At 42.0% G+C, this 18582-nt stretch overlaps 2 protein-coding genes across 11 annotated transcripts in view; one reads left to right on the plus strand and one right to left on the minus strand.

The window, feature by feature from the left end:
* The window catches only part of CDCA2 (cell division cycle associated 2), a 52236-nt gene extending 39194 nt beyond the window's left edge, over positions 1-13042 (minus strand). For 4 of the 8 annotated variants that reach the window (XM_079925914.1, XM_079925913.1, XM_079925912.1 and 1 more), the window contains exons 1-4: positions 12858-13042; positions 12023-12086; positions 11757-11930; positions 10530-10675 (exon numbers count right to left, since the gene is read on the minus strand). In XM_079925914.1, the coding sequence (XP_079782040.1) occupies positions 10530-10675; positions 11757-11930; positions 12023-12086 (384 nt within the window). In that variant the 5' untranslated portion in view covers positions 12858-13042. Of the gene's footprint in view, positions 1-10529; positions 10676-11756; positions 11931-12022; positions 12087-12528; positions 12717-12857 lie in introns of those variants that run through there. The other 4 variants (XM_079925911.1, XM_079925910.1, XM_079925909.1 and 1 more) reach the window with 4 other exon arrangements.
* Positions 13043-13655: 613 nt separating this feature from the next.
* KCTD9 (potassium channel tetramerization domain containing 9) overlaps positions 13656-18582 on the plus strand; it is a 59911-nt gene continuing 54984 nt past the window's right edge. For 2 of the 3 annotated variants that reach the window (XM_079925919.1, XM_079925920.1), the window contains exon 1: positions 13713-13770. In XM_079925919.1, coding sequence (XP_079782045.1) covers positions 13723-13770 — 48 coding nt within the window. In that variant the 5' untranslated portion in view covers positions 13713-13722. Of the gene's footprint in view, positions 13771-18582 lie in introns of all 3 variants that reach the window. The other variant, XM_079925921.1, reaches the window with a different exon arrangement.

The following is an 18582-nucleotide window of genomic DNA, read 5'->3' on the forward strand; positions in this document are numbered from 1 at the left end:
GCAGGGACAGAAGTGCCAGACAAGTGTAAGCAATATACAATTTAATAGTTCTGCCACCTGTAAAATAAATTACTGGTTAGGTTCTCTAGGATTTTTTTCCCCCTTTATTATTTAGACTAACATATTTCCACTGATTTGGAGCTTATACCAATTAAAAAAATTATGCTAAGAGGCGAAAGTAAAGTAAAAAAATTACCTCCCTTTAGAATATCATATGGAGAAAAATCAGTTAAAATCTTGAAGCCATGTTTGATGGTGAATCTGCTCACACACTGGATTCTATTCCCAGTTAAATACCTTCATAAAGCAAACTCTGTTGCATAATAACACAACATTTAAAATTCAAATATCATTGATGATATAAACCTTTACGACATAAACGGCACATAACGTTTATAAAAAGCTGGTGGTCAACTCTTACCTAACTGAGATATAGAGAAAGAAAGGGTTTATCCCAAAGTCATACAATTTACGTAGAATGTACATTTTTTGTACTTATATTTGAACACGGGAGGGTTAGGTTTAATGTGCTAGGAATTTGGAGCATTTTGAAATACTGCTTTAAACAAATTAAAGGTTCCCCAGTCAAAATTGTTTCTGGGCTTCCCTGGTGGTGCAGTGGTTGAGAATCTGCCTGCTAATGCAGGGGACACGGGTTCGAGCCCTGGTCTGGGAGGATCCCACATGCCGCGGAGCAACTAGACCCGTGAGACACAACTACTGAGCCTACACGTCTGGAGCCTGTGCTCCTCAACAAGAGAGGCCCGCGCACCGCGATGAAGAGTGGCCCCGGCTCGCTGCAACTAGAGAAAAAGCCCTCGCACAGAAACAAAGACCCAACACAGCCAAAAATAAATAAATAAATAAATTTATTTTAAAAATTGTTGTTTCTCTGTTTCCTGACGGAGAAAGAGAACAATGTTCATATACAAAAAGTAAAGGAAGCATTCAAAAACGTACTGCATTTTTGATGCTTTTGTCTTAGGAATTATATCGGTCAGTCAACATTCTTTCCACATACCAGAAACTATTCAAGGGGCTCAGGATACAGGGGGAAATTACATTCTAGAGTGAAACTCTGAAAACATATTAATATAGTTTCAGGTACAAGAGGTGCCACTGAGAAGGTAAAAAAGGAGTGTGGCAAAAAAAAAAAAAAAAGGGGTGATCCCGCGTACTGCAAAAAAAGAGTGTGATTTAGTAATAACAGTGCTGCTTTACTTGAGTCAGGACAGCGCTCTGTCAGGAGTAACATCTGAGTTGGAACTGAAACAGAAAGTGGTAGTTAAGGGAAGATACTGGGGGAGGAAGGCATTCTGCAAGAACAAGCCGGAATAAGAGCAAAGGCCCTGAGATGGAAGGAGGATGCAGCAGGAAGAAGGCCCGCGTGCCCAGAAAACAGCAGGAGATGGCGAGCTGAGAATAGGGAGGGGAGGGCACTCAAGGCTTCAAGATGGGGTTTGAGTTTAATTCACGGCATAACAGGAAGCCACGGGAAGGTTTTAAGAGGCAGAGTGAATGATCTGATTCATTCTTTAAAAGTATCTCTTTGACTGCTCTGTGGGATGGTGGACGGACCAGGGAAGGAGGGAAATAAGGAGACCAGTTATGAAGAAGCAGCTGGTGATTCAGGTAGAAATCACATTAGGGTTGTAGCAATGGAGCTGGGGGACATTACAGATAGGTTTCTGAAATGAAGCCAAAAGGTAATAATGGGTTGGATGTGGGAGATGAAAAGGAAAAAAAAAGGAAGGAACCGAGGAAGATTGGTAAGTTGTTGGCCTGAGCGACTGGACGGCAGCGTGTACTGAGATGAGGAAGTTGACCGGAGGATCTCGTGGGGGATGGAAACCTGAAGTTTGGCTGTGGCCGTGTAACACTCGGAATGCTTACTGGAACACCCAAAGGCAGATGGTGAATAGGCAACTGGGTATCTAAGTCTGGAGCTCTACAGAACTCTGGGCCACTGTTAGACATTTGAGTCATCAGCCTACAGATGATGTTCAAAGCCATAGCAAAGGATTAGTTTACCTAAGGAAAGCAAAGAAAAGGGGGCAGAGGAGAGCCCTGGGGAGCTCAAGCATTTGTGAGGGGAAAACTGGAAGGCCTGGAATAAGCAAATGAAACACAGGAACGGATGACAGTGACACAGGAAGAAAATCAGGTCAGTGTGGTATCCCAGAAACAAAGAAAGCGCTTCAAGGAGGGAGTAGCTAAACTCAGTCAAAAGCTGAGGCAAGGTTGCGTAGGATGCAAACTTAGACTTAATCTTTGTCTTGGCCAAGATGCGGGCCATTTGTGATCAAAGACAAAAGTCTTCTCAATGGAGTGGTAGAAACAAAAGTCCGATTGGAGTGGCTACAGCAGAGAGAATGGAGGGAAGGAAGTGGAGCAAGACAGGACAGATGGCTGTTCAAGGAGCTTTGCTGTGATGGACAGGCATAGGAATGGGATGCCATGGGGGTCTAGGAAGAGTTAAAGGGACAGAGTAAGACAAATGCATAAGGAAAAACAGGTCAGAATAACAAACATGGTCATAATGATGTAAACATTCGAATACTGATGTAACCAATCTATTGGGAACTTATAGAGGATGGGAAGTGCATACATACATTTACGATAAAAGGTATGAGGAAGAAAGAGGGCTAACTTTCCACTGAACACAATGGGAAGTCAATAACTAATGCCATAACACTTAAAGATCAAGAAGTAGCAATTAGGCAAAAAAAAAAAGGAAGAAAGAAAGAAAGAAAAAGAAAAGAAAAGGCATGCAAACTGGAAAGGGAAAAGTAAAACTGTCACTATTTGCAGATACATATTATATATAGAAAACGACTACACCAAAAAACTGCTAGAATAAACAAATTCAGTAAAATTGCATAATACAAAATAAGCATACAAAAATGTTGTGTTTCTACACCCAAATAATTATCAGAAAGAGAAATTAAGAGAACAATCCCATTTACAACTTCATCAAAAAGAATAAAAAACTTAGGAATAAGTTTAACCAAGGAACTGAAAGACGTGCATCCTGAAAACTATAAGACACTGATGAAAGGAACTGAAAAAGACACAAATAAATGGAAAGATATTTTGTGCTCATGGACTGGAAGAAATAATATTGTTAAAATGTCCATACTACCCAAAGCAATCTACAGATCCACTGCAATCCCTGTCTAAATTCCAACAGTATTTATCACAGAAATGAAACAAACAATCCTAAAGCTTGTATGGAACCACAAAAGGCCCTGAATAGCCAAAGCAATTTTGAGAAAGAACAACAAAGCCGGAGGCATCATGCACCCCGATTTCAAACTATAATACTATAGTAATCAAAACAGAAAAAGATGCATAGGTCAATGGAAGAGAATAGGGAGCCCAGAAAAAAGCCAACCCATATATGCTCCATTAATTTACAACAAAGGAACCAAGAATCTACAGGCATAACTTGGAGATACTGTGGGTTAGGTTCCAGGTCACCACAATAAAGTGAATATTGCAGTAAAGCAAGTCACAAATGTTTCGGTTTCCCGGTGCATATACAAGTTATGTTCACACCATACTGTATTCTATTAAGTGCACAACAGCATTATGTCTAACAGCGTACATATCTTAATTAAAAAACCTTATTGCTAAAAAATGCTAACCATCATCTGAGCCTTCAGTGAGCAGCAATCTTTTTGCTGGTGGAGGGTCTTGCCTCAAAGACTGATCAGAGTGGTGGCCGCTCAAAGTTGGAGTGTCTGTGGCAATTTCCTAAAATAAGACAACAATGAAGTTTGCCACATAGATTGACTTTCTTTCACAAACGATTTCTCTGTAGCATGCAATGCTGTCTGACACCATTTTACCCACAGGAGAACTTCTTTCAGAATTAGAGCCAATCCTCTCAAACCCTGCAGCTGATTTATCAACTATGTTTATGTAATATTCTAAATCTTTTGTCATCATTTCAACAGTCTTCAAAGCATCTTTACCAGGAATAGATTTCATCTCAAGGAACTTTCTTTGCTCATCCATAAGAAGCAACTCCTCATCCATTTAAAAGTTTTATCATAAGATGGCAGCAATTCAGTCACATCTTCAGGCTCCACTTCTAATTCTCTATTTCTACCGCATCTGCAGTTACTTCCTTGAACCCCTCAAAGTCTTGGGTCCCACAAAGTCATCCACGAGGGTTGGAATCAACTTCTTCCAAACTCTTATTAATGTTGATATTTTGATCTCTGATCCCTTTCCGTGAATCATGAATGTCCTTAATGGCATCTAGAACGATGAATCCTTTCCAGAATGTTTTCAATTTACTCTGCCCAGATCCAGAGGAACCACCATATATGACAGCTATAGGCTTACAAAATGTTTATCTTAAATAATAAGACTTGAAAATCAAAATTATTCCTTGATCCATGGGCTGCAGAATAGATGTGTTAGCACGCATGAAAACAACGTGAATCACATTGTACATCTCCATCAAAGCTGTTGGGTGACCAAGTGCACTGTCAATGAGCAGTAATAATTTGAAAGGAATCTTTTCACTGAGCAGTAGGTCTCAATAGAGGGCTTAAAATATTCCGTAAACCATACTGTAATCAGATATGCTATCATCCAGGCTTTGTTGTTCCATTTTTAGAGCACAGGCAGAATAGATTTAGCAAAACTCTTAAGGGCCCTAGGCTTTTCAGAATGGTAAATAAACTTTGAATTCAACTTCAAGTCACCAGCAGCAGCATTAGCCCTTAACAAGAGAGTCAGCCCGTCCTTGAAGCTTTGAAGCCAGGCATTGAGTTCTACTCCTTAGTTATGGAAGCCCTAGATGGCATCTTTTCCCAATGTAAAGCTATTTCATCTATATTGAAAATCTGTTGTTTAGTGTAGCCACTTTCATTAATTATCTTAGCTAGATCTATCCCCTGGATAATTTGCTGCTTCACCTTGCTTTTATGTTATGGAGACGGCTTCTTTCCTTAAACCTCATGAGCCAACCTCTGCAAGTTTCAAACTTTTCTTCTGCAGCTTCCTCATCTCTCTCAGGTTTCATAGAACTGAAGCGAATTAGGGCCATACTCTTGATTAGGCCCTGGCTTAAGTGAATGTTGTGGCTGGTTTGATCTTCTATCCAGACCACTAAAACTTTCTCCATATCTGCAGTAAGACTGTTTTGCTCTCTCATCATTCGTGTGTTCACTAGCGTAGAACTTTTAATTTCATTCGAGAGCTTTTCCTTTGCATTCACAACTTGGCTAACTGGCCAAAAGGCCTAGGTTTCAGCCTATCTCAGCTTTTGACATGCCTTCCCCACTAAGCTTAATAATTTCTTGCTTTTGATTTGAAGTGAGAGATGTGCAACTCTTCCTTTCACTTGAACAGTTAGAGGCCTAATTTCAATAGTGTTATTCTCAGGGAATAGGAAAGCCTAAGGAGAGAGAGAGAGAGATGGGGGAATGGCAGGTTGGTGGAGCAGTTTGAACACACACACACACACTCACACACACACACACAGCATTTATCAATTTTCGCCATCTTATATGGGTGCAGTTTGTGGCGCCCTAAAATAATTACAATGGTAATATCAAATATCACTGATCACCTTAATAGTAATGATATGATATAATAATAAAAGATAATAATGAAAAAGTTTGAAATATTGCAAGAATTACCAAAATGTGACACAGAGATACAAAGTGAGCAAATACTGTTGGAAAAATGGTGCCAGTAGACTTGCTTGACTCAGGGTAGCCACAAACCTTCAATTTGTTAAAAAAAAAAAAAAAAAAGGGGGTCTTCTCTGGTGGCGCAGTAGTTAAGAATCCGCCTGCCAATGCAGGGGACATGGGTTCGAGCCCTGGCCCGGGAAGATCCCACATGCCATGGAGTAACTAAGCCCGTGTGCCACAACTGCTGAGCCTGCGCTCTAGAGCCTGCGGACCACAACTACTGAAGCCCGTGCGCCTAGAGCCCGTGCTCCACAAGAGAGGCCGCTGCAGTGAGAGGCCCACGCACCGCAGCGAAGTGCGGCCCCCGCCTGCCCCAACTAGAGAAAGCCCGCGCGCAGAAACGAAGACCCAACGCGGCCAAAAATAAATAAATAAATTTATTTTAAGAAATGCAAAGCACAATAAAGTAAAGCACAATAAAAGGGGGTATGCCTATACAACGAGAAAAGGACAGTCTCTTCTATAAATGGTGTTGGGAAAACTGAACAGATACAAAAAAGAATGAAACTGGACCATTATCTTACACCATACACAAAATGGATTAAAGATTTGAACATAAGACCTGAAACTGTAAAACTCCTAGGTGAAAACAGGTGATAAGCAACTTGACATAAGTCTTGGTGATGATTTTTTGGATTTGACACCAAAAGCAAAGGCACCAAAAGCAAGAACGAACAAGTGAGACTATATTAAACTAAAAAGCTTCTGCACAAACGGGAGCAAATTTGCAAATCATATGTCTGATAAGGGGTTAATGTCCAAAATATAAAAAGAACTCACTTCAACTCAACAGCAGAAAACCAATCTGATTAAAAAATGGGCAGAGGATCTGAATACGCATTTTTCCAAAGACATACAGATGGTCAACAGGTACATGAAAAGGTGCTCAGCATTACTAATCAGCTGGAAAATGCAAATCAAAACCGCAATGACATATCACCTCATACCTGTCAGAATGGCTATTACTGAAAACACAAGAGAGAACAAGTGTTGGTGAAGATGTGGAGAAAAGGGAACCCTTGTGCACTGTTGGTCAGAATGCAAATTGGTGCAGCCACTATGGAGAACGGTATGGAGGTTCCTCAAAAAATTAAGAAGTACTATATGATCCAGAAACTCTACTTCTGGGTGCTTAATCAAAGGAAAACAGTAACTCAAAAAGATATATGTACGCCCATGTTCAACACAGTATTATTTACAACAGCCAAGATATGGAAACAACCTAATTGTCCCTTGATGAATGAATGGATAAAGAAATTGTGGTATATACACAATGGAATACTATTCGGCCATAAGAATGAAACCTTGCCATTTGCAACAACACGTATGGACTTCAAGAGCCTTACGCTAAGTCAGTCAATCAGAGAAAGACAAATACCATATGATCTCACTTATCTGTGGAATCTAAGACAAACACACAAAAGAAAACAAAAAAGTCAAACCAAGCTCATAAAATACAGAGAAGAGATTGGTGGCTGGTTGTTGGGAGTGTGTAAAAAATAGGTGAAGGGGGTCAAGAGGTATAAACTTTCAGTTATAAAATAAATAAGTCATGGAAATAATGTACAGCATGGTGACTATAATTAATAATACTGTATTGCATATTTGAAAGTTGCTAAAAGAGTAGATCTTAAAAGTTCTCATCACAGGGAAAAAAGAATTTGTAACTATGTGCGGTGATCATTTTGCAATATATATCCCTCATCTTTCCTCCACTACTCTTGTTTTCATTCTTGAATATCTCAATGCTAGATACTACAACTATATATTCCAGTAATTCTTTTAATAAGTACAGTCATATGATGTGTGTGGGGATGTGTTTATGTACATATCTGTATGTATATCCTTAAGAAAAAAAAAAGAAAAATCAACAGCAGATATGGAATGTCACCAAACAAAAACCGACTTAGTCCAGAGAAAGCTGAAACTGACAGGGGCTCCTTAGGGTGGTCTGATAACAGGAAACAAGCAGACTTGCTAGAGACCCCCAGAAAGGCTCAGGTTATCTAAAGCATCAGATATTCAATATGTCTGAAACAAGGGTCCAGGGCAATGCTGAAGCTGTATCAGTAGCACTTGAACCCACAGATCTCTCCACAAATAGCAAAGAACCTTTATGTTTTGGAGGGAACCTTTATGTTTTAGGACTCTGTGAGATCTAAACAGCTAAGGATAGGAGGCCCTGTACTGAAAACAGTTTGTCTAAGTCTTCTCAATGACCTCCAGCCACTTTCCACATTTGCCTTCCACGGTTCTAGGGCTCAGGTTTACATCCCCAGGAATTCCCTCAAAGAAAACAGATCTGCCAAAGAGAAAGTACCCACAGGATTCTAATATTTGGGAGTTCCTTCACTGAAAAAGTGGCCCCGTTGTCCTACATGGAAATCCACTAGCCAACAGAGCCAGACCACACACAGTTAGCTCCCAGTCAGTTTTTAAAGTGTCGCACCTTCAAATGTGAACAGAGTCAAGGATCACAAGGCATCTGAAGAAAGATTTGAGAATGAGCCAGAACCTAAAATAATTAGGTAGCAAAATGAGACCCCATGAAATAAGGAAGAAAACTTCAACAAAACTATAATGTCCTCAACAATGCACAGTGAAAGATAGTCCATCATGATAAATTAAAAGACTAAACCAAAAAAAAAAAAGTACTTATTAATCACAGGAAAAACAAAAATCATGCAAGAAAGGAAATACGGCCCTAACACACCATATGGCAATTCATGAAAAATATCTATAGGGTTAGATAATACATACTAAACCCTAATTTAAACACAAATTGTAATTGGCTGTACTGGTAGGAAGGCAGGAAGAGGAAAGTGTCAGGACAGCTATGGCTAGGAGATGTGAGAGCAAAATCCTCATTTTTCACAGAAATAACAACAATGATAGCATAAAACATACCATGTTCCAGGCACAGTTGTAAGTACTTCATATCTATTAATTTATTCAACCTCATAAAACCCCTGCTACATTATCACCCCGTTTTATACATGAGGAAACTGGAACAGAAAATTCAAGTAATTTGCCAAAAGTCACAATTAACTAATAATAAAGCCTAGAATCAAACGCCGACAATACAGCTCCACAGGCCATGTTCCCATATACCCTAACACAGTTCTCAAGAAGTTTTTACACCCTAAAGAATTATTGAGCACACCAAAGACTCTTAGTTCACGTTCGTTATATCTATCAAGAATATTTCAACAGCTTTTCCAGAATTGTGGATATCCTTTAATGCAACACAAAATTCAATGAAGATTTCTTAAACAGTTGCAATGTCAAATATGAAATCTTATCAATGAACTTTTCATATTGTTATGTTAAAATCCATGGGCCTATCCTGCAACTTGAGGGTATAATTTGCATGTACTGGTCGCGTAGAAAATACTGGTTCACTCAGCTATGTGTATCTTCCAAATGTTAACATATTTTACTGTGCAATATCCAAACGTCACATTAATATCCCCACTGATCCATCAGAAAAGTGCAGCCATTGGGAAGCTGTCAAGTAAGATCACAGTCATGAATACAAGTTTTCCAAAATTCTGATGTTCTCTCAAAAACTCGAATTTTTTTCATTGGTAAGAAATATCTGGCTTTCCTTGAAGTGGCAGGTTCACTGTTCATTTCTGAGAAAATGCCAGCCACGTTCCCAAGTCTGACTAACCATGTCTGTCAGTCATTCTTTCAAATAAACACGATGTTCCATGAAAAAGTGGCTAGTTCAACTCACAGCTCAAACAATCATATCCATAACTTTCCTGGAAACATCCACCACACTTCGGTATATACTTTGGAAATGCCTGGTGTCTACTTCCCGTCACACATAATATTCCAGGGTTGAAAATTAATAAAATGTATAATTTTTATTGCTTCATCAAGGATGTTAAGTGAAACTGGCCTTATTATTGTTTTCTGTAAACGATGAACAGGGTTGAAGGTAAAATGATTGCTTGATGCCATCAGTTTTAACCACCGCTGCTCTCACACCATGAGTGCAAACATCAACACAGTGAAAAAGGGCAAATAACACCTTAGCGCTGTTTCAACAAATAGTCTGACCTCATGGACCTCTTGGATGGGACTCAGGTATTCCCAGGAATCTGCAGATAATTTCTGAGAAGCCCTGCACTGCACTAAACAACCTCATGTATACACAGGGTCTAAAACGAAAAATAAAGAAGTGGCAATAAAAGTACTTTTTAAAATAGGAAGGCCCATACCAAAAGAGCCAAACGAGCCAAAGAAGGGCAAGCCCGGGACTGTCTTTCGTAGCAAGTCTTGTACTATTTGACTTTTTTAGAAGCATGTATTATTCTGATAAAAATCTGCAAAAATATCTAAATACTTCCCCATCAACAAACACTTCGCTCCTTTCCACAAGGTTATCCCAAATACATTTTGGTGGGGGTGCGGGGAACTCTTGCCCCTACATGTCAACACACAGTAGTCACAAAAGTATTAGACACTTACAGACAAAATATTAAAAGAAAAAGGTCGGAAAACACTGCCTCACCTCATTAGAGAAAAACAGACATGAACTAGACAAAAGTGTGCAAAATAAAACAGAAAGCGCCTCCAGAACACCACTTCTATCCAGGATCTCATAGCCTTTAACAGAACCATGCTCAACATCAACATTTAAACTAAGCGCACAATCTCTGTTAAGACACAGAGAAAATATTCTCTCTCCAGATCCAAAACGGATGAGGTGCACTGGAGAGTACCAACTCTGTACAAAAGCTTTCTAACAGAGCAAAACATACTCCTAGAAGAATTCATGACGGAACTTAAAAAACAAAACCATACCTGACAAGGGGAATTCTTGGTCAAAGAAGCATTCTTTAAATTCCGCTGCTGGGCAATGAAACGAATTAGATGGTTTGTTTCCGGAGAGCCCCGAACACCAACTGTAGAGCGTCGTCTGGATTTTTTAAGGTAGGATGATGACTTTCCTATAATAAAAACTCTTTTGTAAGTTGGAACACAACAAGGCAATCAGTAATCATGCCCTGAATACCCATGATCCACCAGCCTGAGAGAGAATATGATGAACGCATCGTACAGGGATCTAAGTGGAAAAGTACAGGCAAAATTGTGCACACATTATCAGATGGGTAGCTACCTTTGTTTTGTCTATTGATTTATTCCATGCCCCTGGAGAGGTGCTTGGCACATAGCAGGTGTTTATCAAAAAGTTGTGGAACAAATGCATGAATACATTTGAATTAACAGGTCTCATTTTTGTTTCTTACTTCCTGCACAGAGTTGGTAATGGATTGCTTTGGACTCAAAATTTCTTTTTCTGATCCCCAAGGACGATCTGCCCCCAGGCACACACTCTCACATCCTCAATTGTTCAAAATAATTTGTTTCTCTTAGATACCTGTCTACCTTCAGCACACTACCCTGAATTCCAACCAGTCTAGCTTTTTGAAGGTCTAAGAATGATGTTCTTGAGAAGGGAACACAGGTTGGTATCCACTTCGGTCTTGTCTCCATCAGGTATTACTAGTCTAGTGCCCCCTGATTTTCAAGTCCCCCATTACCTTCCATTTCTAAATTCTATTCTCTAATTCCATTCCCATTATTTGTTTCTTCAGCTAAATCAGACTTCACAGGTGAATTTCATTTCTATTCCATAAGGGAGATTAGCCTGAGTCAATTTTCTGTTTGAGATTTTGAAAGAGGTATGCCCCAGTCTTTCAATGTCATATTTTCTTAATTGCCCTTCAACTTTCTCTCATTTTTACCATACATGACCATAAAATGTATTACTATTTTCACATACACACTCCTGTATCCCATGTGTCGGGTCAAAGAGTGACTCGCACACATGTCCTTTTCCAGTTTGGGCCTGGAGCGTAGCTGTGACTTAGGAACAGTATCATGCTGGGTGCCCTGGGACCCTGATCCAGCAAGTCTGAGAGTCAATCAATTTAGATAAAGTAATAAGATACACAGGGTAAGTGAACAAAATAGAGTTTAATTTTTCAACTTTTAAAGGCACTGCAATAGAAGAAGAACATCTCTTACCTGAAGAGTTCTTTACAAAACTTTCAGGTGTAATTCCCAATTGCTCCACAGTTACTGTGGAAAAGTTCAAAGGTGACTGAAAAGCATCTGACATGCAACGATTAGGAGTCACTTCAGCTGCAGGCTTGTGAGGAGTTACAAGCTTCCCATTTCCCCAAATGAAAGAGGTATCTTCTGAAACAGACAACATGTAGGGTCTAAACATCATTATCAAGATAAACACCTAAACCTTAAATTTCACAAAGAAACAACAGGTCACTACATACCAGCGTTATTAATAGCAGACTCCTTGGTTTCAAGGGGCTTGCTGTCTTTTGAACTATCATTCATCTAAAAAAGAGAGAGAAGAAAGAAAAAAGAAAAATAACCCCACCTCCAAAATTAATGTGATTTGATCGAGATCCTCTTTCAAGACTGAATTCTAATACAACCTATACTGGCACGAAAACGGATGACAAGAGACTACTTTTGGAGCTCAAATTAAAGAGAAATGGAGGAAACTGCTGCTCGGGATGAAACAAAGCAGATCCCATACAATAAAGCCAAGGCTTTCGAACCTTAGCGAACATCAGAATCATCCAGGCACCCTGTTGGAGAAGCGGTTTTGCGGATTCCCAGAAATTCTAATTCAGGAGGTCTGGCTGGGCCCCAGAAATCTGCATTTTAAAAAGCAGGCGGGTGATCCAGTAGAACACACTTCTGAGAAACACGTCGAAGAAACAGCTCTGCGCCACTACTGTCTCGGAACTCCCAACCAGGCCGCTTGCCTTACCTCCCTCGGGTTTATTTTGAACACTCCGCCGATGAGTGTCGTGGCTGTCCTGCCTTCTAGACTTCGGCTCTCTGGTCCTGATGGGCTCGCTCGAGAAAGTAACTGTCGGCCGCCAAGCCAGCCGCGGGGGGCTACCTGGTCCCCGGCCGCCGACCCCCAGACCCCACAGCCGGCGTTACCTATACCCTCCCCTGCGCCCGGCCGCGGCCCGCCGCCCGATTCAAATCGCCGGCCCCGCCTCCTCGGCGTCCCGGCGTTACTCTGAGAATCTCTACGCCCACGCCACTCGCACGTGTGCGCGCGCGCACCGAACTCTCCCAGACCTCTACCTCGCCTTCCCAGGAACAGGAGTGGCTTCGTGGGCTCCGAGAAACACCACCGCTAGCCGCAGTTGACACACTGTCCAGAGAGCTCCACTACTGACCTGCGTCCCCGGGAACTATTTTCCGTGAGAGCCTCGCGGAGGAATTATCTAGTTAGCCGTTTGGTTCCGTCCCCGGCCTTTCGATTGGATGCTGCGAACTTCGAAAAGAATCATTGAACCAATCCTGACAGAACGACGGGCTGGCTCTTACCCAATCAGCCAGTCCCGACCGCAGCCGTTTCCTCGGTGGGTTGAGCGAGTGGGAGGGGTTAAAGTTGGGAGGCTCTGACTGGTTGTGGATCTCTTCCAGCGCTCTGCCTCTTCCCTCAAGCCCCGCCTCCGTATGCAGATGAGCTCTACCTGGTGTTGGCTATGCGCCTGCTCAGTAACGCTTTGAGCCGCCGTTCGGCTCCAGGTTCAGCTCTGATTGGCTGATAACCCTTCCCCGTCGGCTACACTGCAGCCTCTCTTCCCTCCTTCCACCTGGGCTGGGTTAGCTAGAGCCCACCCAGTGCAGGGCGATGATTGGCTGAATTTTGGCCGGCGCTGCCCGCTGATTGGCGGAGCTTAGAGTCAGTCTGGGAGAGGTGGGGGAAGGGCCCCAGGCTGACTGAGGAGCCCAGGGGCGGGGTGGGAAGGAGGACCCGCCAACCTTGGGGTGTGGGTAGGAGAGTGCGTGCCTGTGTGTGTGTGTCTGTAAGGGAAGGAAGGTGGCGAAGGGAGGAGAGTCCGAGTGGGTGGAGGGAGGGGAAGGGCGGGAAAAGAAAAAGGTGGGAGGAGAGCCAGGTGGGAGGGTGGCGACTCACTCAGGACCCAGTGGGGGCAGCGCGATGAGGCGGGTGACCCTGTTCCTTAACGGCAGCCCCAAGAATGGAAAGGTAAGGGGGTCGGGAGGAGGCGAGGCGGGCCCGGCTGCTGGGGGCGAGGGCAGCGGAGTGCGGAGCGGGCGCACAGGGCTGAGGGCTGAAGTTGGGGAGAGGGGCTGGGAGCGGGGAGGTGGGCGTGCGCCGGGGTGGGGGGCGTCCAGGAGGAGGCGAACGTCGGGTCCCCGCGGCCTCCTCCCCACCCCCGGAATCCCTAGCCCGAGCCTGCCCTTGGACTCCCCAGCTGCTCTGGGGACCAGCGCGCAGGTCAACTTGTGCTCAGTCGTTCCCAAGTCCAGGTGTGGGTCCTGGAGAACAGAGGTCTCGGAGGGCGTGGGGGGGCCGCTGTCACCTGATGCTTCTATTCCTCTTCCCACTTCCCCCAAGACCCCGCTGCCCCCCACCCCTGGCTACAGAAGGCGCCGGTTCCCACCTTCGTGCTGAGTAATGGTCTGCTCCGGAAAGTGGCCGTAACGACTAAGGCGTGTAAGGTTGATCAGGTGAAAAGAATTTCAACTCTTTCTCTCCGTGGATGAGTAAAACACTCTCCCATCCTAGGGCCAATAGACAGATGGAAAATTGGTGACATTTTCTTGATGGTCCCCCTCCCTCCCCCACTTTAGGAGCCCCAAGCCCCGCCGCCGTCAAACTTTTGTACTCGCTTTAGTCTTTCGCCGTATTTTAGTTCCGTAGAGGACTAGGACAATAGACCAAAATGGATTGATTGGACATTGCTCTTTGCTGTGTTAGGCCTTTGTTGAGTGTGTGGTGCTAAATATTTTTCCAACGCTGGAGTAAGCCAACATGAATCCTGTTCCTTCTCAGCCTCTTGCCCCACCCATGAAAGTTCGGCTTCTTTGGAAAATTTGACTGTTTAAGGCAGACGTTTATGGTGTGGCTAAATGACGTTTAGAAATAATTAAGCCTTGTGAGTCTGAGATGAAGATAGATTGGGCTCCCTGTTTCATTAGCCAGAATGGTTTGTTTCCTGCATCTTTCGGAAACATTGCACATTTTTAAATAGCGTAATTGTGCCACGGTTTAAAAAAATGGCTTTCCAGCTACTGTGCAGTTTTGAGTGAACGTGCTGTAAAAATTTGAACCGCACTGTAGTGTGTTGACTATAATGTTGCGTTCTTCTGGTTTTAGAGATTTAATACTCATATAAAAACAGAACTGGCATAATAAATTCAAGTTCTTGAATTTTCATAAATGCTGCCTCAAAATAGGCTTCCCAAGATTCACATTATTTCTGACCCTTTTTAACTTTTTCTGTACCTGTTTTGTCTGTTGATTACTACTCATAATCTAAAACATACATTGTTACGGGAAGAAAGATTTAGTAGATCCAAACTTACAATTGCAGTACGTTCTCAAAAACAGATCTCTCATTGACCCTTTTATTTAACATCTCTGCTGTGTTATTCCTGGAAGACAACATGTTTAGACCCAGCCATAAATATTTAACTATTTCTTCTGAAACTACTGAATTTTGTTCTTGTCAAAAGTTGGCTGGCTTAGTCTTGCCATATTTTTAATAAGGTGGCTTTTTTCTGAAAGCTACTTACTTTTGACTAGGTTAGGTTTTTTGTTTTGTTTTTTTGCGGTACGCGGGCCTCTCGCTGTTGTGGCCTGCCCCGTTGCGGAGCACAGGCTCCAGACGCGCAGGCTCAGTGGCCATGGCTCACGGGCCCAGCCGCTCCGCGGCATGTGGGATCTTCCCGGACCGGGGCACGAACCCGTGTCCCCTGCATCGGCAGGCGGACTCCCAACCACTGCACCACCAGGGAAGCCCTAGGTTAGGTTTTTGGATTTGATTTTATTTGCTTTAAAAATATTTTGCTAGAGAATTGGAAAAAACTCAAATAGTTAAATGTGTTTATGTTACAAAGATTATAAAATCCCAAACTAGAGAATACCAGTATGATTCAATATTAAAAATAAGTCATGCCATAATCCTTGCTACTTAACTGGAAAACATTCTGTGCCAAACTTGTCAGTGTTTCCTCTCCTCTCCCTTAAGCTGATTAAAAAAATAATATTATAATTACTCTTATTTGACCAAAGAGAGCAGAATAATACGTAACATGTATTTTCTGTATAAATAGTGACTGTATTTCGTCAGAGTTGGCATGATCTTGACATGATTTTTCATGGAGCTGAAACAAAGCACTACAAGGAGATAGAGTTTGGTTTCCTATCCACCGGTTGGAATGTCTGTGTCACTTTCATCATCTCCTTGTTTACCTAGCCTCTGTTTTTGTTTCCTGGCCATAAGAGTAATACCTGTCTTTTTCAAATAAGTTTCCCTCCTTTAAAGCTTGTTCAGTGGTTGCCAGCCTGGGCCGTGAAGCTTGGGGTTAGGAAGACACAGAGTCACAGCAGGGGACTACATCATAGACTTTTGACTTTTCTGTGCACTGAGTAAACATAAGTGTGACTACTAAATGTTTTGAAGAGGGGGCTGTGCCTTCTCTAAAACAGTGCTTTCCAGAGTGAGAGGGTCCACCACAGGGGGCGTGCAAGTGGATCCAGTAGAGTTTAAGAATAAATATTACACCTTTTATTTATATCTTTTACTTAAAGATATAAAATTATATTAAGACTTGGTTTGTCCAATCTGGAAAGACACAGGTGCTTTTTTTTTTCTTTTTTCTTGCGGTACGCGGGCCTCTCACTGTTGTGGCCTCTCCCGTTGCGGAGCACAGGCTCCGGATGCGCAGGCTCAGCGGCCATGGCTCACAGGCCCAGCCGCTCCGCAGCATGTGGGATCTTCCCGGACCGGGGCATGAACCCGTCTCCCCTGCATCGGCAGGCGGACTCCCAGCCACTGCGCCACCAGGGAAGCCCGACACAGGTGCTTTTAATGACTGAGAATGTCAGCTGGTCTCAGGTCTTCTGAAAGGAGGCCGGACGTTCACATGGGAAAAGCTGACAGTCGCTTCTTCACCGGTTGGTTCCCTTTTGCATATTGTTATATGGTGAAGCTTACATGTGCCAGGTTAAGATGTGTATTATACCGTTTTCACTAAATTAACCCTCACCAAAATGCCAAGTGGCTTGACAAGATTCCTTCAAATAAGATGCAGATCAAAGACAATACTAACTAGGCAAACACAAGTAAGCCATGAGAAATGGCAGGGCTGCCACTTCTAATATAAACTCTCAGATTAAAAACAAAAAACAGGGACTTCCGTGGTGGCGCAAAGGGGTTAAGAATCCGCCTGCCAATGCAGGGACACGGGTTCGAGCCCTGGTCGGGGAAGATCCCACATGCCACGGAGCAACTAAGCCCGTGCGCCACAACTACTGAGCCCACGCGCCTAGAGCCCGTGCTCCACAGCAAGAGAAGCCACCGCAATGAGAAGCCCGTGCTCGCTGCAACTAGAGGAAGCCTGCACACAGCAACCAAGACCCAACACAACTCAATAAATAAATAAATAAACATTTATAAATAAAAATGCCAATCTTTAAAAAAAAACACAAACAAAAAACAGTGAATTTATAGATCGGAGAAGAGGGCAAAAAGTGCCAAATTTTAAAGAAGACTATTTGAAGTCCAATTTAATAACTGCTATTAACAGTAAATTGCTCCCCAAGTGTATATCGTTCTTTGAGATATTAGCCAATAATAGGATGAGGTCATCTCAATTAGCAAGATATTTCAAAGTACTTTCCAGCAACAAAGACAGTTTCGGATTTTTTTTTTCTTTTTCTTTTAATGTATAAAGTCAACCTTGAATTTGGCAGGAGTTCACTAAGCTTAATGATAAATATTTACGGGATTTTTACTGGTTTACTCATCGTCTTGAGTCAGTAAAAGTCCTCTTATCATTTGGGAAATTACATTCTTCCTGACAGTGGTATATTCTTTATAAATAAGTAAATAAGTATACAAATGTTTGAGGCCATGCCCAAAAACGTTTTACTTAAGGGGTACATAGTGAAAAACATTTGAAGGCCATATTTCTAAAAAAAACGGGATCTTTACATTTTCGTTTGTTTAAGTTGTTCCAGAAGAGTCGAGTTTGAACCTTTTCATCCTCTCTCCATATGCCTCAGAATTCCCGTTGTTCTCCTTTTAACATTCTGTGTAATAGTTGGCATCGAGGAATATGAAATGAGAACTTAGATCTCTGAATGTAGTGAGTGGCTTTTGAGCAACCCGATGTAAATTCAAAGTTTCTGTACATCTTGGACATAAGTTGCTTTTTTTTAAATTGAGAATATTCAATAATGTGCTGTGCCAGTTTTAGACCTTTTGTATACCTTATTCATTCATTCAGTCAACACTTAAGACTGAGTTCCGTCTTTGAGGAGGAACCATGCCAGGCACTGCAGATATAGTGGGATATGAAATAGATCTTAATTCTGTACTGATGTTTACAGTCTTGGTCCCAGACCTGTTTTCTTCTGGCTTTGATATTAGGTCAGAAATGTGTTGTTGGTATTAACAGAGTTTCCAGAGTTGAATTCATTGTGTTGAGTTGAAGAAAGGTGAAAATCTATGTAAAGCTTTGTCTATTGAAATCTAAACATTAATAAGAAACTTGCTCTTCAAGTTTAAACGTTTTTAAAATGTATTTGATACATATAAAAGAATACAATAAAGAATATTAATATGCATAAAATTAAAAGGAAAATAATATAATGAATATCAGTAAACTTACCACACAGCTCAAGAAATAGCATATTATCAAAACTTAATGTGTTTGTCTACTTTCCTATATCCCATGAAGGCAGCCAATTTCATGAATTCTTTTTCAGTAAATAGTTTTGCCACGTATGTATGTATAAGTAAACTATATGTTTTGTCAGCTTTGGGAT

This window comes from Stenella coeruleoalba, assembly GCF_951394435.1.
Source record: "Stenella coeruleoalba genome assembly, chromosome: 7".
Lineage (NCBI taxonomy): Eukaryota > Metazoa > Chordata > Mammalia > Artiodactyla > Delphinidae > Stenella > Stenella coeruleoalba.